Here is a 25,171-nt window from a genome sequence, read left to right on the forward strand (position 1 = left end):
GTTTATTCTTATTTCTGCCGAGACATTTGGATGTGCTCTTCGAATTACTGAAAAGTGAACGTGCTTAGGTGTTTTCTTGATTTGTTAGCTGCGTGCATAATTAATTACATGGCGGGCAATCCTTGTCTCGTTCCCTTGCCCGCTGTACCGTAAACATCATCTGTGTCCACGGCAACCGACCCAAATTTGCCCAGGGGGGAAAAAAGCACCGCACGTGTTTGAAAGGCGACGTGGTTGCGGTTTTGGTTGGTTTGTTTTAATTCTAGGTTTACGTGGCGCGCCACATAACGTCGGTGCGCGCTACGGCTGACGCCGCCTTCGCGGGGCTGCTGGAACCACCGCTCCCCGCGACGGGACGGGACGGGACGGGACGGCCGCTCCGCCCGCCCGCCCCCGGGGGGAGCCGGGCCGGGGCCGACCCCCGCGGAGCGGCTGCGGGCGGCCGGGGGGGCCGCAGCGGGCTGGTGGGGCGGCTTCGGCGGGTCGGGGAGCGGCCGGTGGCCGGTAGCGGAGGTCGGTAGGGCAGCCGGGGCCGCTGGCGGCCGCCGTCGCAGGCGCTTAGCTGCAGGGGCTGCCCCCCCCCACCCCCCGCCTCGCTTCCTAAAAAGAAACGCTTTTCAAAAACTCAACTTTCCTCTGCAGGTAGGCAAGCGACCCGTAGTTTAGAGTCAGATGACGCCCCCCCCCGCCTTTTTGGTTTTTTTGAGGGTCGTGTCGCTGTTTGCTGAACGCGCTGTCAGCCTGGCTTGTTCCTTGGAGGCTTGTGTGGGGGTTGTCCCTGCGCCCCAAAATTAATCTGTTGGGTATGTGCGTTGCGTACTTCGAGAACATTTTTGAAAAGGGGATTTGTGCTGTCCTTCCTTGCTCCTGCTTCGGTTCTAGTAGGGATTTTTATTTCGGCGCTGAAATAAAGTTGCTTGTCTTGTTCCGCAGCCTTTGAGTCCGTCCTCTGACTGTAGGTCAAGATGGCAAAGCAAAAGCGTAAGAATTCAAAGGCGGTGGAAGAAGAGGAGGTGGAGGAGGATGATAAAGAAGAGATGACAGACTTGAACACAACCCGCTCTGAAAGCACTTTTGAAACTGAAAACCTAGAGGTGCTTGGGCGTGCTGGACATCTGACCCCAGAGGGTGAAGGCAGCCGGTTCCTCCCGTCTGAAAAAAGTTCGGTGGAACCGGATGGCTGCCATACTGTGACCTGCACATTCACAGTCTCGCTAGCTGTCCCTGCCTTGCCTACAGGTAAGTAAGTACCTGGCACAGGTTTTCCTAAGAACCCTTCTTTTATTACTTCATAATGGTCTGTGGCACACTCCTGAGTGGTTTAAGGAGATAATGTTAGAAGAGATGTTAGTTGATTTGAATTTTCCTGGGTAGATCCCTCAGTAAAGTGGCAGTAGGACATAAGAGCCTTTTATCATTGGGTAGTGACTGAAAACCTTTCCTGACTGCTGACTCCTTGGCAGTCACAACTGTTCAAGTTGATGATCTTAGCTGGTGCTTATTAATCAGTCGCTGCCTAATAATGAAAATAAGGGTGGTTTTGGCATATATACTCAACTTGGCTAATTATGATTTTGGGTAGTTTGAAGGTGGTATTGTAATTTTAGGAGAGGGTAGCAGCTGTACAACAGGGGAGGTACAATTCTGCTGTGGCATAGGGGTGTTTGGGTATAGCAGGAGCAGGTACATTCAGCCTTCCCCCGAGCAGTGTGGAACTCTGCTTTACGGAAGTTCTCTGGGTAACAGGACATACGTGCCTTGGGAACTGCAACCACTGGATGTCATGCTGCAGGAAGACAGGGTGAAGGGGGGAGTTCCAGGAACTTCATGGACCATTACAGTAGTTAAACCTGGGTAAGAACTGCAGGGTTGGGCACTGGGGTAAGAGGTTCATGTTCACCAGTCATCTGTGTTCAATCAGTCGTTTTTCTGTTGTCACACTGGAATGCCTGTTACCATTTGGTCGTTGCAGAGAACATTAATTCCCCCTGAAAGTATCATGTTTGATAACATTTAACGCTTCCAAATAATTCTAATATTCTCCTTAGGACAAAAGCAGAAGATCTCCAACCCCCTTGATACACAAGGAAAGAGAATTCAAGTCAATGAATCGGGAGCTATTCCAAGAATGAAACGTTGCTTTCACATTGAGTACTTCCTTCTACCGGATGACCTCATACCTAGAAAACTGGATTTGGTCTTGTTTGGGGTGGTTGCAAAGCTATTTACAGAATCTAATTCCAAGGTAAAAGATACAATAAAACTAAGTAATCCAAAATGTCGCATATAGAAGGTGGGAGAATGTTTTCAGATATGGAGTGATGTAGTTGCATATTGCTTTAACAGCTGGTTAGGCCTTATCTGCACACACAGTATAGAACAAATATCAAGGATAGAACTTGACTCTGCTAGTCCAGATCAGCAGTAATTTCTTACGTTTATAGTAAGAGGCTGGTGGATTTCAGAGTATTTTACTTTTATTTTCCTCTAGATTACCAGTTTACTTGGGATTATAGCTTTTATCTTTCAAGTACCAAGATAATAATATAAAAATTTGAAGGCAACTATCCATTTTCTTAGCAATTAAGAAAAAAATGAAATTTATGCCTCTGATCTTTGTTGAGGAGAAAAAGATTTTTAAAGTACTTGAAGAGTTTTGAAAATTTTGTTATTTACACTCATGTTTAACTGAGTTCAAACCCAGGAACCTAAAAATTGGATATATTGTTTTGAATACACCTTGGTTTGTTAAGAAATTATTTCTTAAGAGTTGGTGCTAAAATAAATTGGGGTTTTTTTGAGAGAGGGAGACTGTTGGTTTTAAAGTAACTTGCATACTCTCAGGTTTTGTCTGCATGACAATTTTTCTAATGGCCCTCTTTGATTGCCTTACTCTTCTTCTGAGTATCAGCTTGATGTTTTTGTTAAATGAAATGGACTTGCAAAGTTGCTGGTTGAAATATGTTATATCGGCAACTCTTGTGTGCTTTGTTCTTACAGTTTGCCAGCTTATACTTGTGAAGTTTAGTGCTGGTCCTTTAATTTTATATATACCAACTCAGCATTTTAAAGTGTATATATTTGCTTTTACAGTATTCTGTTAAGTCTTCAGTCCACAATCCCATGCTGAGCAACAGCTTAATCGCTGAGCAACAGCTTAATTGCTGTTTGTTCTTACCACCAGTCTTCGTATCAGACCTGGACTTGATAAGACTACTTTGTCTGAATGCAACAAAATACGCTGCTCTGACACAGCAAGGGGTGGGTCATGTAAGACCCAGCGTAAGCTGGAGAAATAAATATACAATTTGAGAGTAGTGGTGATAGTGCTCAGCATGTGAATGGAAGTTCTCCAGTACTGGTCAGCTCCTGTAAAGATTTTTATCTTTTGTTTTAATAGGCTATTACACCATGGTTTGAAAATGACAAGATGTGGATATCATGGAACCATAGTGTTGATATCGGTGTCACTAATGAATATCTAATAAAACTAAGAGATCACAAAATAATTTTAAAAATCTGGGATACCAAGGACAAAGTTTCTTCAAAAGTGAAGCTTAGTAAACCAAATACTATTTCTTCACTAGAAGGGGATGCAGAGGCTGTTGGTAAGGCTAATGCAAACAGGCACATTATAAAACAAACCTTGAAATTGTGACTGCATCTATTGATAAGTTATTGTTGAGTTTATTTGACATTCATATGTCATTCCCACTAAAATAATTCCTACTCATTGGTGTTTTAATGAATGCATGAGTCAGTTTCTGAAAATTTTGATGGCAGGAAAATATAATTAGGCATATAATCTTGAACCTTTGAAAACTAGCGAGTTATTTGAGGTTGTTGGGTAGTAATGTTAGTAATGAATGTATTAATTTTTCAAAGGTGGATTTTTCTTTTTGTTGTACTGAGAAGAAGCAAAACTTTTACAGCCACATTGTTATGCTGTGCATCTTTCCATTTCATCTTCCTTCCCTTGTTGTCTCCCACAATGCCATAATTTGAATCTATGCCTAAATTTTGGCCACACTAGCTTGAAGGTCAGTGGTTTCAAAGACAGTTATTTTATAATTATAGTTATAACTATTTATAGTTAATTTTTACTAGTTGAGTTAATTTAATTAGAGGAGGGCTGTTACAGACATGAGTGAAATGAGATCTCAGTCCTTAATGAATACCAGAGAACTAAGCATGAGATGAAACCTATAGGAAATGTTTGTTCTGATGGCCTGAAACTACTGTTAAAATTAGTTTTACTATTAAAATATGCATAATTTGTTAGCAAAATATTGTAACTGTTCTCTCTTTCCCATGTGTTTCAGTGGATAGAGATTTGGTGAGGTTATAAGGCTTCAAATGCTAGTTAATACAGGGTTGGGTTTCTTTTGATTGAACTGATACTAATAAATCAAATGTTTGCTCAGATATGGTGGGGTTTGTCAGCAAATAGGCTTTGCAATTGGTGGAGATTTCTGACAGCATTTGGTTTTTCTCTTTAAGGTTGGTTGAGCACCTGGGTAGCTGCTTTTGGGGAATGGAGACTTGTTTGTAGTTCAGTGTTTTCTCAAGAGCAGCCTTACCTTTTAGCAATAGGAGGAAGGCAGGACAAAGGATTAAAAGCTTTCCCTCCTGAAGTTGCACGCTTTCAGAGGAGTCTGTATGGCAAAGTGCCCTCAGCTCACTGCCAGGGCTGTTTGCCTTCTCTGCAGGCTCAGAATTCTGGGCGTTCCCACAAGCCTCAGCTGCCCAAGTATTTTCTTCTGAATATGCATTGTTGTGCAGTACAGAGGGAGAACATTTTACGCTAGATTCTTCTGTGGGCTTCAAGGTAAACGTCAGTAACTCTGGCGATTTTCATCTCCAGATGATCAGAATTGAAGTCTGAGAGTCACTTCTTACAGATAGTAGGAAAAGGGGAAGAGGTGCCATCGGAAAATCGTTGCTCAAAATTTGAGCAGCCCAGCCAGACTAAGCAATGAAGTCTAAACCAGGGAATTTATTTTATTTTGATATTTTTCCTGATAGGTGGTGTAAAACACGCTGTGCTATTGCAAAGAAAATTCTTTGAAGAGAGTCAGCCAGCACACAGCCGTACAAAAATCAAAGCAGCAAAGGAATTCAAGACACAGGAGGAGTCTTCAGCGTTTCCTGTTAAAGGTATAACAATATGGAAACTGGAACTGGCTTATGGGTGAAAAGGGGGGGGGAGTACAATGATACCTTGAGTAATGGACGAGCAGGAGCAGGACTGAGGAATCTACTGAGGGAACAAGGCGTTGCAGGAAGACTGAAGGTATTATAGTTAGAACAAGTTTTTAATAGCTTTGGAATAGAATTGGGCAGAAAGATTTAGTTGGCTCACAGAAAGTTTTTAAGGCACACCAGAAAAAAGCAGCGGGGTTTTCTGCTGCTTCATGCTTGTAAATGATTGCATTAACATCTACAGCCATGACCAGAACATAAGTTCCCAGTTTCTTGCTGTTTCTCTGCTGTGGCAAATATCTGGAATCCAGTAGCAGAATGCCACATTTCCTTTGAATTGCTGGTTCGTGGAGAAGTATGAAAGTTTATTCCCGACATTGGTGGGATCTCAATTGCATGCAGATTGTAATCTGGCCTTGCCTTGTGCCAGTTGAGAACCTGCTGCAATACTGCTGCAAATAACAACAAAATCTGGCCTTCTGTCAAGTTCTCCGTCTAGCAGCAGTGTGTTTGTAGCCGCGTCTGCTTAGACCCTGCTGCTGGCTTTCTCCGTCCCTTCTGGAACCTTGTTCAAGTCTGCTGACTGGAAAGCTGGGATTTCTCTGCACCTGGGCACTGTTGGACCGAGCAGCCGTGCAGAGCGCTCTGCTGTGAGCTCAGAAAGCACATGGTACCACGTTACAGTACCTGACTGGAGATCATGGGGGTCGAGAGCTCACAACAGCAATGGAAGTCAAGAGCAAATGAAGGCAAACTTTATTAATGAAAATTAAAATAAATATATAATGCTGAAAAAATTACGTCCTTGACTTTCCAGCTGGGCTACGAAGCGTAGTGGAAACCTTTTGCCTTATTCTTTTGTACTCCAATTTTCAGTCTCCACAATGGAGATAATATTTGACATGTTACAGAAAGTGTTAAAGTTGAGAAAGTAAAAAGATACTTCAGCAATGAGTGTTACAGAACTCTCTAGGAGGACTTCAGTAATTCCTTTTGCTACACCAGGATTACTGCTTGGATACTTTGTAAGAAATGACACCAAGACCTGCATTGTGCAGTAAGAAAAAAGCTGACTTTTGAAATACTCTTTCACTGAGCAACACAATGAACAATAGTGTGCTGCCTGTGGCAGAGGACCATGAAAAAATGTGTTTAATCATCATCTGAGGTCTTGGATACATATATGTACCAAAGGGCTGAATTCAACCAGCACAGAGCTTTTATTTTGAAAAATTCTGCTTTTAGGCAGTTGGCCTTGCAATTTAGTAGTTGTTTTCATAGAATGTTTTTATGAACAAAAGTGTCCAAAAAGTAAAAAAGCAATTATTATGAAATTCTATATTTTGACTTCAGTAATCTTTTGAAAATGCAAGGAAATTGTTTGCTTGTTTGTTTTTCTTTGTTTGTTTTTTCCTTAATTTTAGATTTTTATGGTGAAAACAAAACTAACAGCTAGATCCTCCCTCTGTGTTATGTCTGATTTTGTTAGATCTACAAACGAAAATGGACTTGCTAAATATTTAGGTAGAATTATCCAAAGGGAAGCTTGTTACTGCAGTAGGGTAATGGGGATTCAGCAGATAATGTGGTTTCCTCCTATATTAGCATCTGATGCAGGGTGCTTACATTATGTTGGGGAGCACTGTGTCACCAGCTTCGGCTGGTTATCTTTTAAATTTTTTTTTGGTTTTTTTTCTAATGATTAATGGCGTACACCATCGAAATAGGAGCACGTTAATTCCTGGGGTAATTAGGCTGGCAGAATGCATCTGTGTTTTGGTAGCAGTGCCATCTACTGATGGGCCCAGGGAGAATCGATGGACCAAGTAATTGAAGTCTGCAAAGGTAGAAAGTGTGTTCAAAGAGATAAAGGACAGGAGCACGACTTCCCATTCAGATGAATGGAAAAATGCTAACCTATTCTGTGTTAAGGAAGAAAGGAATGTCCTGAAGATCTCTTTATGTTTCTTTTCATTGACTTTGAAAAACCATGTGCACTATTGGGTGTACCAGTACTTGTGCTCTGTAAAACAGGTAATTTGTTATACTTTCTTAGTATCCTGTTTATAGCTGGGTAAAAACCTAATATTGCATTGCTCCACCTTTGCTTACTTCCAGATAATGGCAAATTTTGTTCTTTATTGTCTGGAACATGCTCAGCTATTCAAGTGCAAATTCTCCTTGCCATTCATACAATGTTGATTTGCTGTGATCTCACTGTAATTAAGACCTACATCTGACTGTAATTAGGGCTGATACATTGTGAGGCTAAGTGTTGAGTAGCTAACACTGAAATCTGTGACTGTAGAGTGTTTTTCTGTAATTAAATGACATTTGAAGACAGTTAGGTGTAGTATACCATACTTTTGGCATATATAAAATGTTGACTGAATATTTGGACATTTCTACACATTGTGTAAGAGATCCAGACACTGGTAACATTATTTTTTTAATGAGTATTCACTAGAATAGCAATTGGAACAGTTTATTAAAATAAATAAGCAAAAGTAATGTATTATTTCTTATGTATGCAGTTTCATGCATTAAGATATGTTATTGACGTCAGTACCTACTGAAGTACACATAGGACATTCAGTGCTAGCAAAATATTATTTGGATATTCTCACCTCATTTTAATTACTTGTTAATTCCTAGTTCTGTTTTAAATTGCAGCATGATAATTACCATGGAACTTATTTTTCTAGGAAATAAAGTATGACTTTATAATATTTTAGTTTCTCTGCATGATCTCTCAAAGTCCCTCCAAAAATATTTTATTTTACATATTTTAGGCTTATTCAAACTCATCCTTGACTCTGAGACAAAAATTAAATGGATTGTGGTTTTGAGTTACAAATACAGGTTGCATAAGACTTCTCACCACGTTCTCCTAGAGCTTTACAGGTTCATTTTGTCAGTCTTAGCAGAGTTATCAAAACATAGAAATACTTAATAACAAATGTAAAACCTGTTTTAATTTAGCAGAGGAAACTTATCTGAATGGACTAGCAACATCTAATTGTGATTTGCCATATCCATCAAGGCCAGATGACTTTTGTACAGTGAGGTAAGAATGTTGCAAATGCACTGGGAAATGTTCATGTATTAAAAATACAGTTGAAAATATGTAATTGTTTTTCAGTATCTATGGGGTTTTTTTAATGTTTTATAATGATACTGTGGTTTTGGCAGTGGTTGACTACTGCTTTTTGCACCCATGCCTACTGGTTATAGGAAAGGAGGAAAAGCATCAAGATCCCCTTTAATACATCAAGCTTGTTAATAGTCTATTTGGGGTAAGGTAGCTGTTTATGAAATAATTACATAAAGTAAGAAACTTTGCTCACCTTACTTGTTTGTGCATGTGTTTTCTTTTGTTCACTTGTACCTTTTGACTTGAGATAATTTGTGGGATAAGATAGTGTCAGTGAGACTAGATGGAGGAGGAGCTAGGAGTTATTCTACTGCTAGTTGCTCAACTTGAAAGTGTTAGGAAGTGGCAAAAGCGAGGAGTGGTGTTCTTCAGGGTACGTCATTCTTTTTGAAAGGTTGAAGGTACTGTCAGCAATAACAGTTGCTAGCAGAGCAGGCTTTGCTGGCTTGTGAGCTCAACGGATCAACTCTATAACTATGAATTTGTATTGGCTCAAATTACCATGAGGTAATTTTCTAAAGCAATTAAGGTAATCCTGAGTTTATCCTGCTGTAGTAGCATAGTTCCCTATTTGTTCTGTTCTGCTTTTAAGAACAGTTATTCACTCTTTTGGTTTAATAAGTCATTTGTTTTAATAGTTTTCGGTGGTAAATTTCTAACAAGTAACATGTAACCCTCTAAAATTGTAGAAAAGATTAGAGGGTTCAAGACTTGAGAAACTATAACTTTAAAAATAATCATATTTTCTTGGGTATTATACATAATGGAAAACTTTGCACTTGAAATGAATCATGAATAGGGTATATATCAAATAAGTCATCCAGAATGTCATCTAAAAAAATACAAACTTTTAAATTACTTTCTTGAGGTTCCCATTTTGTTTCTACAAAATTAGGTGGTGTTAGCACAAGATAATGAATCCACTCCTGTATTCCAAGATGTGCTTTCTCATTTTATGCTGTTATGTAAGTTTAAGAATTTCTCCTGAACAAGATTTAGTCAGATTGTTACTCTGCTCAAAAGATAGTGAAGTCAATGAAAGGACTGTTAATGCCTTCAGCACAAATTTGTGAACTCAGCTTTGCAGAGCAGTATTTCTGAGTATTTTATATGTTGTGAGAACAATACTATTTCTGATGACTGCACCTGTAAGTGAGTCTTGCAGTTCAAATGGTATGGGTTTTGTGTTGCAGAAAGAAAACATGCATTTGTAGCGATGAAGAAAATCAGCCAGAATGTCGAATTGCACATGGAAGCAAAATCTTTAGTTTATTTCAGATAGTTTTCATTTAAGTGCAAAACCGTCTTTAAAAAAAAAATTCTCTCAATATCTGGAAAATCTAGCCACCTTGCTTTTAAGTTCCTAGCCTGTATTCTTCTTAGCTGCTGGAGACCGAATGCTTCTTTAACAAAGATGCTGTATTTAAGATTTGAGAGAATCTTGATTTTTAATCAATATCTTGTTACATCGTCCTACATAATTCTTGGTTTGCTGCCTGTCCTGTTTTTAACAGTCTTCAGTTCCTGGTTTGTAGATTAAATGGACACTTCCTGTTCTATAGCCTTTGCTATCTGAGCTATTTCCTTCTGCATTGTATTTTTGAATGTGAAAATAAATACCAGGTGATTGCACGATAAAATAAAATGGGGCCCTCTGAAGCTTCGTAACTGCTAGAATCAGTTGGGCTAGTGTGTTTGTATCTTACATATCTGTTTGTGATAATAGAAATGAAAAAACAACCTTTAGAATGGGATTTTATTTGTTAATGGCTTATGGGAGGAGATACTCAGTGCAAATGTGAGTTGGTGTTTTTGAAACTAAGTAGGGTTTTTACTCCAAAAATAGCATTGGTGAAATCTTGCTGTGTAACTCAGAGTGTAAATTGTTTCTGCTTTGTGTCCCACGAGCATGTCCTTTCTGCTCAAAAATGGGTGTCCATCTTGTGTAAGATTTAATGTAGAACCCCAGGGCATTACCTTACTTTAGACTTGCTCTGCATTTTGTAAGCATCTGAAGTATTGGGATATTTGAAGGGTATTTGTCCAGTTTAAGTCTGAAAGTGTAGTTCCTTATGCTGCTGCAGTTCCCTTGCATGCATTTATGCTATCTGTCATGTCAGTAACAACATTCTGGTGAAACATGAACAAATGAGATCAGTATTTTGAAAAATTAAGAGCATGTGTGTAGTCTTTGTGCAAACTTAACTTTCAGTACAGATTAATTGGAATAGAAATAATTTTGGGGTAGAAATAGTCTAATATTCCAAAATCATTGCTGGAAACATGTTGAGAGGTACTACAGTCTAATGACACAAGAGCTGTGTAAGAATCTTTACCAGGATATTAGTTCATCTGGAAAAATTTACCTCTTCAAAGTGAAGCTCAAACAGGGTAAGATGAATGAATATTATATCCTTACGTACATCACTGTTGCTCTTTCATATACCTGAACATTCTCGTTCTGCCTGTATTGTGACTGTGGTGATGTTTCTTTCTAGTTTCATGTTGAAAGAACTATTATCATGATCATTCCTTTTGGAGGACTAGTGAGTTACCTGACAAGCAGCCTACATGTTTACTCTAAAAGCAAATCTGAGATTCAGGAGATTATATTTTACCAATTTTATTGGCAAAGTTTTGCTGCTCCTTTGCACACCTGGAAAAGTATCTTTGTTTTTCTAAAGAATCAGCTTCCTTCTTCCCTCATTTTGTGTCAAAAGTCTACAGCCAGGAAATATGATAGTCACAATAATTGTATGCTGCATTGCTTCTCTCAAATTGGTTCCAGAAAAATTCTTAATACTGCTGGAAATGCCCACATATGGTCTGATATCCTCTATGCTTTTTCAGTCTGCAGTGGGGAGGTTTCCAACAAATCCACCAATAAATTCCATGTTACCCCTGTGAACTCCACACTACAGTTTCCTTCACTTATTCCCAACACCTGGAGGTTCCTATATATAGTCTCTAGGGTCTCTGACTCTTTGCAGTGTTTTATTTATTTATTTATTTATTTTAATTGAGGCAAATGAAACAGCCTTATTGTTTTTAGTTTTAGCAGGTCTGGTTTTTTTCTTAACATGATGGTTTACTTATAAAACCACATGTAAACTTTATTTAGATTATTTTGCTCCCAATGCAATTATGACAGTCTGTCATTCACTACTTAGTTAACATTACATATATTAACAATTTTGACTGTGTTTTCATAGGAATATAAAGATCTTGGAAAGCTGTATTTTTAATGTTGATCACTTTTAGTGCTGCAAAACCACACAACAAACCTTCTCTCTCCCCGCTCCAGCTATTACTACAATCCTTTTTGAAACATCTCTGAGGATAGGTAGAGTTATTTGGGAAATGCTTGGCTTAATCTGGGTAACGAATTATTATTTTTAGTGCTGTAAACATACATTACTTCAAGCTTCACAGCCACAGTCTTGATTCGTTGCTCACTGCATGGATGCCTGTCTGAATTAAAATAATGTTTGTGAAGCAGCTGCAGAACTTGGACCTCTGAGATTAAAATCCCTGGGAGGAGGAGGAAGAAAGGATGTTTGAAAGATTTAATGCCAAGGATAAAAGGAAGATGTTGCACATATTAATAAATCTGAGAGAAAATGCTGTAGACTGAATATGATAATCTGGAGACAATAATCAGCACCAGAAAGCCTTAAAGCAATCATTGTGAGAAGCTGTGGGGGCACTATTCTTCACAGATAAAACAATTTTGCTGCAGTATGTCTTGTACTACCGCCCTCCAGGTACAATATATAACAGTGATCTGAAGAGAGGGACAACAGAATCACTTAATTTTCTGCTGTTGCTGATTAATATTAATTTTTCAGCAGCAATAATATATCAAATTTGTAAGAAATGTATGTACTTTAGGGAATAAAATGCGTGATGTCTTGTGAAGAACGATTTACAGCAGTGGCTGATATTACAAAGTTTGGGAAGCTTGTTAGTGCTGAAATGTAAGTGACAGCATTCCTAGCTGCATTTCCCCCCTAAGAAGGCAGTTCCTCCTATAATAGAGCAAAACTGTATTAATTCTAGATTTCTGGTCTATCTGTAATTGTGTAACAGGGTATACCAAATGTCAGCAGTTACAGAACAGATGTATTTCTCTTTCCTCAAAAAGCAAAGCAGATGTACAGAAAAATCTGCAAGTAAGGTATTGTAGTATGTAGTACAAGATGTTTTACTTTATGCATGTCTTCAGGTACTTAATGTGGTCTCTTACTCAAAAGAGAAGGACCATGTATCCTGTTGATATCCTTTATGTTTATATTCTGGTGGAATCATTAGCATGGCAGGGATTTATTTTTCATATTTCTTAAATAACTTCAGATCTTTTTAATGTTTTCAGAAGTGTGATATTTGCAAAAAACAGATTTCTGGATAAGGCCCAACTTCTGAAGCAGAAAGCAGTTGCTGGTCCTCCAATTAATTCAACTTCAAAAGAAACTGAGAAAACAAATGATAATGTGGGAAATGTGACATATGGAGCAGACGAAACAGCCACCACAAATGGTAAGTTCTGGATGGAACTATGGACTAGATTTGAAAAGGTAGATATGGAATTCTGTTTATCTTCTTTTTCTTTTTTTAAAGAATTCAAGGTTAAAACAAAAAAAGAGTTATTGGACCTGTGCTTTAGTCTCATCTCTGCCGTGAGCTTTCTGTGTTTCTTCAGCAGCTAATAAAACTTTCTTTTTCAGTTTCCTTAGCTTGTAGTGTGAAACAGGGATGATGACGGTCCTTTTCTATCACTTGCGGTGTTCCAGGGGTGAAGTGATGGATATTTGCAAGGGACTTGGGTGTGCAGTGATGAAATTTGTAAAACAGTTAAAGAGTAATGTTGGAGCTAAAACAAATATTCCAACTGCAAAATTATCAAGCTGTTGTTTCGTATCACTTGCATTGCTTTTCCTACTAGAGGCCAGGTTTTGATCTGTAGTTTACGGCCCATTTTTATTTCCAGTGCTAGTTCATTATGTTAAATGAAAAACCACAGCCCCACTGAGTGATATTTTGCTCTCTCATCTGTAGCTGACAATTGACGAAGGCCTTATGAAAGATGGAAGGAGATGATAGCCGCTGTGATAATGGACATTAGACCATATATTAACTTGCCCGTGTTAAATAACATGCTTGTCTGGGTAAGAACTAGCATGGCATCGCAGGGTTGCAGTACACATTGCCCCCAGTACACATTATAAAAAGTACATTTGCTTATCACCAGGCATGAATGATAACATTCAGTTGTAGTACCATTCTGTCAAAATAAGTGAATGCACCAATAGCATCAACCAAATCTTTACCTGACAACCGTTTTCTGTTGCTGTCCACTGTGGCAGAGTTTGGTGCTCCTGCTTTTATGGACAGACCTTTTGAAGAGTAGTAAAGAAAACACTAATGCAGAATGGGGCATGCAGAGAAATAGGCAGGCATTTTGGAGCCCTCCTGTGTGCACGCACATGGTGGTGGGCAGCTCAGGTTGCAGCACAAAGGTGTGTTTGAAGAGCTTAACCCTCAACCACATCTGCTCCGTTTACCTTGTGGCTCTGGTTTGGTCTTTCTTTCCCGTGACTCTGAAGACCCGTGACTTATGTCATCATTCTCCCTGAAACTTCCATACACTATTTCTTCATGTCCTGGTTTCAGCTGGGATAGAGTTAACTGTCTTCCTAGTAGCTGGTACAGTGCTGTGTTTTGAGTTCAGTATGTGAAGAATGTTGATAACACTGATGTTTTCAGTTGTTGCTCAGTAGTGTTTAGACTAGAGTCAAGGATTTTTCAGCTTCTCATGCCCAGCCAGGGCACCTGACCCAAACTGGCCAACAGTGTATTCCATACCATGGGACGTCCCATCTAGTTTAGGAACTGGGAAGGGGGGGGGCGGGGAATCGCCGCTCGGGGACTGGCTGGGTGTCGGTCGGCGGGTGGTGAGCAATTGCCTGTGCATCATTTGTACATTCCAATCCTTTTATTACTACTGCTGTCATTTTATTAGTGTTATCATTATCATTATTAGTTTCTTCTTTTCTGTTCTATTAAACCGTTCTTATCTCAACCCACGAGTTTTACTTCTTTTCCCGATTTTCTGCCCCATCCCGCTGGATGGGGGGGAGTGAGTGAGTGGCTGCATGGTGCTTAGTTGCTGGCTGGGGTTAAACCATGACACTTCAAAATTAAGGCAGTTGGTACTTTCATTTATGAGCTTTTGATAAACAATTACGCACTTTGTAGGGAGTTCTCTATGTTATCATTTTGCTTTTGTTCAGAGTGGACTGATTTTTTCTGCAGTGTAATTTTGGTACTGCTAATATGTCATGTCACATTACTGTTGTTATTAAAAGATAAAGCTTAGTAATACGTTGCACACCTCTCTCTCCTTCCATTTGACTGTTAAATTTGTCCTTAAAACATTCTGCCATTCCTTTTATTATAGGAATAATAATAAATCAGGACCAGCAGCATTAATATTTCTGCAGTTCTTCTTTTAAGTCACTGTGTTCACTTGCTACAATTTGTCAAACTACTAGTGCTGAAATTCTGTCCTTGCTTAGTTAACTGATGGGACAAAGCATCTGAAGCTAGGATTTATACACTTGAGGCTAGGACTGACTGTGCTTTTACTAGTTGGATAAAGACTGGATCTGGGCAAAAGGAATTTGGGAATAATTACTTAGCCTCTAAGAAGATGACAAAGATGAAGGAGTTTATCTTCATGGTATCTTGTGAGGTAAAGGAATGACAATATTCCTGTAGCTGTGAAGTTATAAAATACCAGTTTCTGGAAACAATAGAATGCATATCACAAAGAGTACTGTATATGTGTCATAATGCATATATGCAAGGAAAGAATAGTAAGGTGGCAAAGATAAATTTAATTTTGGTAATTCCAGTGCTTGCTGTTGCAAATTTAACTTTCTTGTAAAGTAGGGATTCCATATGTAGTGTAGTGGACTGTGCAATGGAAATTTGAGCATGTTGAAATACTAGCCTAAGTTGGTGTCAAAGTATATAATCAATGACTTTTTCTAAGGACGATACTGAATTATGCCACCTACTGCAGTAAATTTAAAATTATTTGATTAATTGCAAGAAAGAGTCTCCTCCTTCCTACTCAGTCCAACCCTGCCTCCCTTCCATCAACAGGTAGAAGAGGTTCTGGTCCTAAAAGAAACATTGATACTACTATGGAAGAGAAATATGGCATTGCTTCACTGCAGTTAGATGTCATGCCTCTCCTCTCAGGTATTATTCTGTTAGGGAGGGAGCGACATGGCTAGGCGTACTCCGTGTCTCTTCCTCTGAAGTGTCTGTGCTGGTGGGTCTGCCTGCTGGAAACTGGCTTGAAAGATCCCTAGGGAATTTTGCATTCTGGTTAAAAACTGGTTAAGAAAGATTTAGGATTTGGTTTAGATCTGGGGGAGGCTGACGTGTTCAGAGGTCTGTGTGCTCTGAAGGGCAGGATGTCAAAAGTACTTCTGCCCTATGTGTACATCTAAGCTCTTGTATCCTGTTTGATTTAGAAGGTGTTGAAAGTGGGATATTGGTCAGAGTAGAGTGCGTTATTTCTGTGGTTTTCTGACTGTGACTAGATTAACATTCATTATTAATATATGTTGTCCTATTTTTGTGTGTAGTGAGTTAAATCTCCCCTTTGTTCTGTGCACGCAGACAAAAATAGCCATACATTATGCAGCATGGAACTCAGCTGCCGAGTGTATGGATGTGCCAAAGCTGCCAGTTTGTTTAAAGGTGCTTGTTTGCCTTTAACGAAGAGTTTAATTTTGATGAAGAGTTTCTGGACTGCTTTAATTTTTGTGTTTATGTGAACTGTATATTTGCAGCTTTAAAAAGAAATAAACTTGTGTGCGCTTTCAGCAGTTAGCCCAATGGGGGTTCTGATACTGCTTTGAGAAGTATTTTCTTCCTACTGTAGAAGATAAATAATATTTGAAGCAGTTAAAACAACACTTATTTTAATACAAATTCAGTGGAGGTTTGTAATTAATTGCATCAAATATGGGTGCCTTGATGGGATTGCTTCTATAACAATATTTAATTTTCTATATTTAAAAAGGAGAAAAGTCAGTGATCAGTCGTCTGGCAGAAAATAATGCTAAAATTTTAGATGCTTACATGACTTTCACTGTGGAAACACCTCTTCTGTCTGAAAAACAAAGACATGAATTAAATCCACTGATTATAAGGATTAATTCAGCTACCTGCCTCCCGAACACACCTGTACCAATAGAAGTGCTGCAGGTAACACATACCGCTACTTCTTTCTGAAGGAATTTCCTTGTTACCCTCAAGTAGCTTTGCTTAAAATATGGGCATGGTTTTAAAGATAACTTTCCTTATTAGTAGCAAAATTGGAGAATATGACTAACATATTTCCTGAAAAACATGTGGCCAGATTAGTGCCTACATATCATAGGCACTGGCAGCAAAACAGCAATCCTTGTGTTTTCCAAGGGTAATAATTTATATATAGTTATCCTATTTTGATTTCTGAGCAGTGGATCTTGAGTAAACCGGAGAAGATCTAGTTCAGTTGCAGTGCTATATTGTTTGAAACAATTTGCTGACAGGTCAGTGTGTGTTGACTTGCTTGTTAGGACAACTTCTATTCCTGTGTTAAAAATATCATTTCGCTTAAAAAAATAGCAAATGTTTCACACCTTAAAAAATGCTGTGGACGAAAGAAGTTCTATATTGGTGACAATATAAAGTTTTATATTTTTAGGTCTTATATTTGTAAATTTTGAGAGATGAGTTAGAAAATACGTTCTTTTGTCAAGTGGTTGCATTTTTAGGCTTAAAGAAATGTTATTTTAAAAAGGCTCTTTTCTGAGCATTTTATATTGTTGATGTGAAAGTGAAATTAAAGTCAAAGACCTTTGATTTCAGGAGCTATTTTGTTGATCCCTGTCTGAGGTGGAATTATAAGGGAATAGTGTATGAAAGATCTGGTTCACATTAGTAGGATTTTTTTTATTGTTTTTGTGAAAATAGTTTAATAATATGTCAGGAACTTTATAATGGCGCATGATGTGGTGGAGTTCTACACTGCAGGGCTTATGACAAGCTAGGCGAACTGGCTTAGCATTTACGAAGAGAAACAGGGAAAATGTCAGTAACTGCGCAACGTAATAAATAATGGAGAAAAAACCGCTCTGTAGTTTCTAATGCGATTTGCAGAGTGACCACAGAAGTATTGACTTTGTTTCCCTTGCCAGGTGGGATACTGTATGAAATAATGAACTGTTTCAGATTCGCAGTTGTCAGGATAGTCCTTGACAGGTAGCCTCCACTCCATGCAGGCTGCTGTAGTGCTGATGGATGCTAACATGGAGGAACTGCAACAAGTGTTGTGGAATGAAGCCCCCTGTTTGCTTCCCCAGATTTGTAAACAGATGGCTAATAATGAAGATCATAGAGTCCATTCCCTACAGTATCTCCATTCCCTACAGTATCTCCATTCCCTACACTATCTCTGGATACTTGTTGAATTTCGTAACTTCTAGCTATAGGCATTTATTTTAGGCCTCGAATCCTACAGATGAATGCATAAGGAGAAACAAAAAAGATCTAGGAGCCATTGCAGTCCCCAGCATGCTCCTTTAATGATCTAGAAACAGCGAGAGGTTTTCAGACATATTTGGAAAGTCAACAAAGTTGAGGACAGGCAAATGAAGGGGACAGTATATTCCCAAAACGCAGGATCCAGACATGTAGAATGGCCTCTGCTGCCTTGGAAGACCATAGCTTGTGTTATAAAATACATCCCCCATACCTTCGTTACTAGAAAAGCTGATTGTTCTGTGAGGTTAAAAATAAAAAGGAAGAAGGTTAACGCTGCAAATATCTGTTTCTCCTCATCTTTCTGTTCTTTAGAGATTGTGTGTTCCCACCTACTGCAAATACAAATTTCATAACTTTCCACCTCATCAAACTCATGGACAAGTCCATGGAACTCATGTCTACTTTAAGGATGTTAATGTACTTCTAACAGGGACGATGAAACCTGGGGAATTACAGAGGTGTCTTAGAGGTCCACCTTTGGAGATTGAAGTTCATGACCGGGATAGAAACATGGAAAACAACACAAAAAAGCCCTGTTTGTTTGGGGAAGATGATGCAGATGAAAAAGTGGGTAAGGTGAGCTTCCTTGCTTGCAAATCCACAATCTGTAATTCTTTTACAAAGAACAAAGTGTGGCATCCACATGGGGTAGCTAAAGTCAGTCTAACTGATTTATTGCTGGGTAGAAAGTACTTGGCTATCAGTGCTCCCATTCGTAGCTGCTCAGCTCCAAATACAGCTGCTTTCAGTGAGCAGGATGAAAAAAAGAAGAGAACAGGATCAGTGAGTAGTTCTTCCCTGCTACCTACGGGACATTATCTGGAATCAGACTCACTTTTGAAAGTAAGAGTGGAAATAGCTGTGCCGTTGGGAATGCATGCAGAAATTGCTGATGCTCAAGTCACAAATTGCCCATATGGTTGTATAATCTACATTTTTGACTACAATAATTCATCTTTATTACATGATTTGGTGGAAGAAATTACAGAAATCAATGCTAAAGCCCTCCAGCTGGACTGCTATCCTGTACACTTAATCGGAATGGCTCTTGCTGCATTAAAACTGAAAACCACACTTGAGAAAGTTTCTGAGTTGGATATTGTTACTGGTTTTCACTTATTGGATGGAGCAACTCATGTCCTTGTCTTGGAGGGATTAAAAGACAAAGCAATCAGGAGACTATGGGATAGACACTTTGAAAGGTAGGAGATTTTGACATTTTTCATCAGTTATTTCCTTAGATTCAGAGATTTTAATTTGATTTATACCTCCCCCATCCCTTTCTATACAAAGATATATGGGCAACTACATAGCTAATGCTTTCTGTGAGGTTTTAGTGGATATGAGTCCCAGTGGCTGCTTCACTTGAGGCATAATCTTCTCATCTTTATCACGTGACACCACAGATCATCCATGTAAAGTTAAAAGAAGGATGGCAGCGTGTACTTTTTTTTGTTAAGCTGCTACTTGGTTTATGGAAACAGCACTATAATCTGCCAATTCTGAGTAACAACAAAAATACTTCATGGGATCTAAAACAAAATAGTCACTTTGAGGAAGCTGGACTTCAAGCTGTTTCTTCTTTTGAGTTTAGGGGAAAATGTGACAAATTCAAAGAGAATGTCTCACTCAAATTTCATGCCTAAAAATAATTTCTATTTTTTCCAGCACTGTAGCATGTTTTTAAAGCTTTCCTGTGGTGGTTTGTTGTTTGTTTGTTTTTTTTTAATGCAAGTCACTTCATTGCAGTTACTGTAATTATTTATTGCATGAAAGGTCGTGTCTTGTCGGTGCTCACCTGTAACCTAAATTGAAGCTTTGTTTTATTGTTGCAGTATCAATTTTGGTATTTGTAGTAGAAATATTTATGTAATGCTTTTGTAGCGGTAATAAGGGTGTTAAAGGGCAGAACACTGATGGAACTGAGGTGAGGTTCCTTTCAGATGTTTGCCATGTGGCTTAAAAAGAAAACATATGCAACTCAGTTATGTTGTGAGAGTTTTGATATTTGCTTTGTAATTTTGTCAAAAATAATTTTTTCAGAACAGTCCATGTGAAGCGAAGGCCGTAAGAGGTTCCATCTAAAGGACGAAAGCAGAGCAGTTTCATTAGAGAAATTGTGCTGCAGAACTGAGGAAACCTGAGATAGGGCCTGATTGTTTTAACCTTGTGATTGGGATACTTTGTTACAGAACTTACAGACATGAAGATGGACAACTGGAAATACTGTATAACTCTCAACTGTCTTTCCATCAGCGCCGGTATACAGACCTGGAAGCTATCTTTTATCATTTCCGCCTCTGTCAGCCCCTCTTCACTATAATGAAACAGCCTCTGCTTTATGTCAGAGGTATGATTCCTTGGGCATGTTTCCAAGCCTTGTCCAGGTATGACTCGTCCAGATTCATAGTCAAGAAATTAGGAAATGAGATGTTAGCAAAGTAGAGTGAATAGTTAATACAAAAAATAATACTCTTGGATATCTTTTCCCTGATGAAAGCAGTCTGTGGGCCCGATGGGTAATTCAGATTTTAGATCAGGTATGGTAAGACAGAAGAGCATGGTTTTCTAACTGCTGACATAGTGGTATTGGTGAGCCCACTTTTAGTTTGGGCAGGAGTTAATAATTTGTAAAGAAGAGAGGTGTATCAGTAGGATAGGATGTAAGAAAATATCTGAATATAATACAAATAGAAGAAGGAGAAAATTCCAGTGTCAGAAGCATCAGCTGGGAAGGATTTACTTCTCTGCTCTGTTCTCATAGAGGTGGTGTAGGATGGAGTAATGGAGGAGGCCATATAGGACTTGGTAGAGCCAGAAAGTCCCTTAAACTAAGTGGGGAATTCTAAGAACTGTTTTCCTACAGTAACTAGAGAAAGGAAGAGTTCTGTGAGAGTCGGGAGAATATGTTTCCTGTTCCTGGCTTTTTGTTTGGGGGTTTTGCTGCATGAGTTATTGCTGGATCTCTGCCGGGTTGCTCACTTTGTCAGCATGCAGGTATTCACAGCTGTTTGCCTTAAAGCATCTCTGGTATTACACCTTGTGAGATGGCTTAAAGGAAAAGAAAGTGGGTGAAGTCTTATGTGCATATGTTTCTATCTATCTATTTTATTAATCTATGAAAAAATTTCTATGTGTGGTTTTTTTGTTTGTTTATTTGTAAATTAAGACTCATCTGTTGAGAGGTGGAAAAAAGTACCATGCATCTTTGGTATGAGCAACTTGGGTTTAGAAAGCAGAGATGAACTGTGATTACTTTCTTTCTTGCTAGAAATAGACTGGCTTGTTTAGATTAACTTCTGAAATGAAATCCTCCAAAGCATATTTGAAATGAATGGGGACATTTAATCCTGAGACAAGAAAGAGTGAATGTCTCCTAGACATTAGTCTGATTTCACAAAAAAATCTTGTAATCTTGTTAATGTGCAATAATCTACACGCAATCTCATAGCAGCCTTACCCCTTGCCCTCCCACATGCTTGCTTTTTGGTAAAACATATTCAATAATGTGTATTATGTATGGATTACCTGTCTGCTACAAGTTTTATTTTGTATATGTCAAGGCAGTTGCTGAAAAATGAATGCAGTACACCTCTGATCTAGCAGGCTCGTTTAGTATACCTATCTGTTTCCCCTTGTTGGCTGACCTATTCAAGTGCAAGAACTGTTTATTTGCTGACAACTAATGAAATTTAACTTCATTAAGCTAATGAAGAGCCAGACCTTTACACTTCAAGTTCTGAAGTATATTCATTCTAATGATCTGCATGTAACTTGGGTACCTCTTCACATATCTGTAATTTGTTTCATGTTTATTCTGTGAGATGGTAAGGAAAAGAATACAATATGAAGGTGACTGGTGGCCATCACTGTGATGTCCTTTAAAGTCCCTTTTTATTTTTTTTTTCTTTGATGACGGTTGGTAGGTACCTTTCTTCCTTAACCTATGTGCTGGCAATATTTGAAGTAGAAAATAACATAATACTGCATATTTTAGGTGCTTGGTAGTTAATTTTCTTGTGAAATTTTACTGTAGTATGTCCTGTCTAAAAAAAGAGAAAATTAAATCAGCAGGTTAGCTGCTGTACACAACTTGCTAGATAGCTGCAGCTCAGGTTCCTGCAGTGAAAGTGAAGGTTTTGGGATGGCTGGGATAATTTTAAATGCAGGGGTTATTTTTCCACTAGAGAGAAGTGAAGCTGCAGGAATGATTACTATACTTCATAATACTCGTTGCTATAAAATTAGAGAGAACCTCAGTAAAAGCATCTTTTGTGGCTGAGACAATGTCCTTTTAGACACCTGCTCTTTCCAGCAACCCACCATCACAGGTTGGTGAATCATGTCTGCCAGGCTTTGAGTGTTAGTCCTTTTTGCCATACCCTCATTCTGCTGTGGCTGTAATTATTCAGAGAAATACAAATAAATTCTTCACTGGAGTATGCAGACTGTGAACTATGTTCAGGAGCAGTATCTAACTTGCAGAACTCCTGGGGTTTTTTTAGTTTTTGGTTAGCTGTAGTCAGCCAGTGGTTTCATGTGTGCACAACAGAAACTGCTACTTCTTGATACATTTCCTTCTGCTAGAATTAGCCAGGAAAGTCATTTTAACTGTAGGAAAACTAATGCATGTGATCCATATGCACAATCTCCAATGTAATTTTTTAACATACCAATGCAAACTCTATTTGTGTCATTAATGCTGATGCAACTTTGAAATTAAAGTTATCAGTTGCATGTATTGTTCAGAAGTAATGGTAAGATAATAATGTTGTAGTAATTTTACAATTGAATTCTTTTACAATACTTTGTAAAGTTACTCTGCTCAAATAAAGAATAGCTATGTGATAAATGATTAACAAATTTCCACTTTTGGCAAGGAATCATAATACTATGTTTGGCTATCAGGTGAGTCATTTTATTTCATGGCCTCTGCTATGGCCTGAGCCAGGGAGGCTGAGAATGGAATTAAGTGCATAGGTATGAAGTGTGCGTATAGTGCTCAGTAGCTGTCATATATTTAGAACTGGTTTTGTGTTGACACTAGTCTTTTCAGGCCAAATTTAGTGAATAAACAGAAATAACATGTGAGGCAAGCGTTGTCATGAATGGCATATAGAATGAAAGTTGATCAGAACAAGACGTAAAATAGAGGTAAGGCAGGATGGATTTTAGTGGGCGTTCAACATAAATATGGGTCACACACTAGAACCAGTGTGCATGAAGGGAGTTTGCTTTATTGTCTTTCCAGCCCGAGGCTAGAGAAATTCAGCAACTAATCATTAACTTGCAGCTAAATCTAGTGCCAGCAACATTCCTAGAATATTCCTAGTAGGTTTATTAAACTGCTAAACTTGTTTATTGCTGCTAAATGCCAGCATACGTGAACTGACCTGAACTTCTTAATAAGTAGATGTTTCAAGAAGGTTGTATAGTTTTTCCACAGTAATATTAACTGTAATGATTTGATTGCAGTAAAGTTTTTGTAAACTAATAAAATGTTGATGTCTATTTGTAGGCTCAATTACCTTTGTCACAGTAAGAGACTGAGGGATGTAATTCATGGGGATCTGCTGCCCTCAGCAGAGATGATCACAGTCTTGAGTCACGAGTATGGAGTTCCCTTAACTGATGAGGATCTCTTCACTCAGAAACCTCCTTTACTCTCATTTTCCTCTGATGATTGCACAGTACCAGGAAAAGTTAGCAGAGTGAAACAGGCAGTATATTCTTCAGTAGATAACTACAATGAAGTGTATGTGCAGCGGAAGAAAGAAATAGCAGACAAAATGTCTTTTGAGAGAAACCATATTGTGGTGAGTAGTTTGCAATATGCGAGAGGCAAGCCTCACAGTTGCAAAACTTCATATCCTTAATCGACACCTCCTTCATCTCCTGAAACAATAACTCATTAGACTTAAAAACTTTTGGTAGGGTGTTTGTAGGTATTGTAGAAACATGATAAAAAAGTGCAGGGTAATTTTATTTTGCGAGGAGGAGACACTGTGTGAGTGGTAAGGAAACAGATTAAAGGACTTGTAATTTCTTTTTGGGTTTGGTTCCTAATTTTCTTTGCTCTTTCTTCTCCATAGCTCCCCCATTGTGCTTAGCATGTCATCCATGCTTCAGATGCTTGCAGGGGGCCAAGCCAACTAAGCTCATGTGAAAATTGCGCTTTCTTCTCTTGCCGTGTGAAAGACCTTCTTGCCTTTGGGCAACCATGATGGCATTTATTCTTAACTAAATAAAATAAGAAGTTGCAGACAGAGCTGAGCTGAGCTTTAAGGAAATGGTGAAGAATTTTAGAACCTCTTCTTGCTTGTTACCAGTGCCCACCCACCCCTTCTGTTGCCTCAGAGAAAATGCATTGAAACTAAACCCTTTCCTGTTAATATAGACATCAAAGAAGGGGTATCCCGCATGTTTCCTGGGAGTCTGAATTGGATTTTGGAGTATATTGCTTAGTTGAGGACTCTAGCCATCCTGTGGTTTGTGAAGAAAAGTTCTGAATATTTTTTCCTGTATATATTTTAATACAAAGAGGTTTTGCCTGATATGTGGAAATCTGTGTTCCTGTGTAAGGGTACTGTCTTGGAGATACTGGAAGAAATTTAACTCCCGAGTAGTTCCTTTTTTCAGTCTTAGCCTGTTGATAAAGGAGTATTACATCACGCTAGAAAAGGAGACAATCGTTAAATAATCGTTCCTGGTACTTGCATTTATAACATCATAGGAGGATGAGAGCAGCAGAGCTCTTGGGCCTAATCATTCTCTACAGATTAAGTGTAGAGTTATTTTGTTACTTGTATAAAGTTAGCAGTTTTCCCAGTGTACCTGTTTTAACCACGTTTTGTTTTATACATGCTTTTGAATCAGGAGGATAATAGAGGAACTGGGAAGTCCTCTGTAGAAAAGAAAATATGAAATTCTTTTTAAATAGTAGGTAAGGTAACCTTTCAGGCTTTTTGATTAAAAAAAAAAAGGGGGGGGGGGGGAGTGGATGTCATGGGGAAGTGGATGTCACAGGGAAGTGACATCCAAAATGCAATTTTACTCGCTTGCTGTAATTGCCTATTATGGCAGAGTCTGAATTCAAAGCCCTAATTACTGTAAACACAGTAGAATGATGTTTTTAAGTCAATGAATAGGTATTAGGGTTTAATTATACTGTGTCAGTAGAGAAATTTGAAGAGTTCTAATGAATGGTGT

General features: G+C 38.6%; 1 protein-coding gene across 5 annotated transcripts in view; it reads left to right on the forward strand.

Moving 5' to 3' along the window:
• The first annotated feature begins 258 nt into the window (after positions 1-258).
• Positions 259-25,171, forward strand: part of CFAP92 (cilia and flagella associated protein 92 (putative)) — a 35,885-nt gene continuing 10,972 nt past the window's right edge. For 2 of the 5 annotated variants that reach the window (XM_069769825.1, XM_069769823.1), the window contains exons 1-11: positions 262-1,239; positions 2,049-2,245; positions 3,401-3,608; positions 5,026-5,157; positions 8,185-8,269; positions 12,729-12,892; positions 15,524-15,622; positions 16,455-16,639; positions 18,275-19,164; positions 20,155-20,349; positions 23,481-23,778. In XM_069769825.1, coding sequence (XP_069625926.1) covers positions 966-1,239; positions 2,049-2,245; positions 3,401-3,608; positions 5,026-5,157; positions 8,185-8,269; positions 12,729-12,892; positions 15,524-15,622; positions 16,455-16,639; positions 18,275-19,164; positions 20,155-20,349; positions 23,481-23,778 — 2,727 coding nt within the window. In that variant the 5' untranslated portion in view covers positions 262-965. Of the gene's footprint in view, positions 1,240-2,048; positions 2,246-3,400; positions 3,609-5,025; positions 5,158-8,184; positions 8,270-12,728; positions 12,893-15,523; positions 15,623-16,454; positions 16,640-18,274; positions 19,165-20,154; positions 20,350-23,480; positions 23,779-25,171 lie in introns of all 5 variants that reach the window. The other 3 variants (XM_069769822.1, XR_011322020.1, XM_069769821.1) reach the window with 3 other exon arrangements.

This window comes from Haliaeetus albicilla, chromosome 24 (genome assembly GCF_947461875.1).
Source record: "Haliaeetus albicilla chromosome 24, bHalAlb1.1, whole genome shotgun sequence".
Taxonomy (NCBI): Eukaryota; Metazoa; Chordata; class Aves; order Accipitriformes; family Accipitridae; genus Haliaeetus; species Haliaeetus albicilla.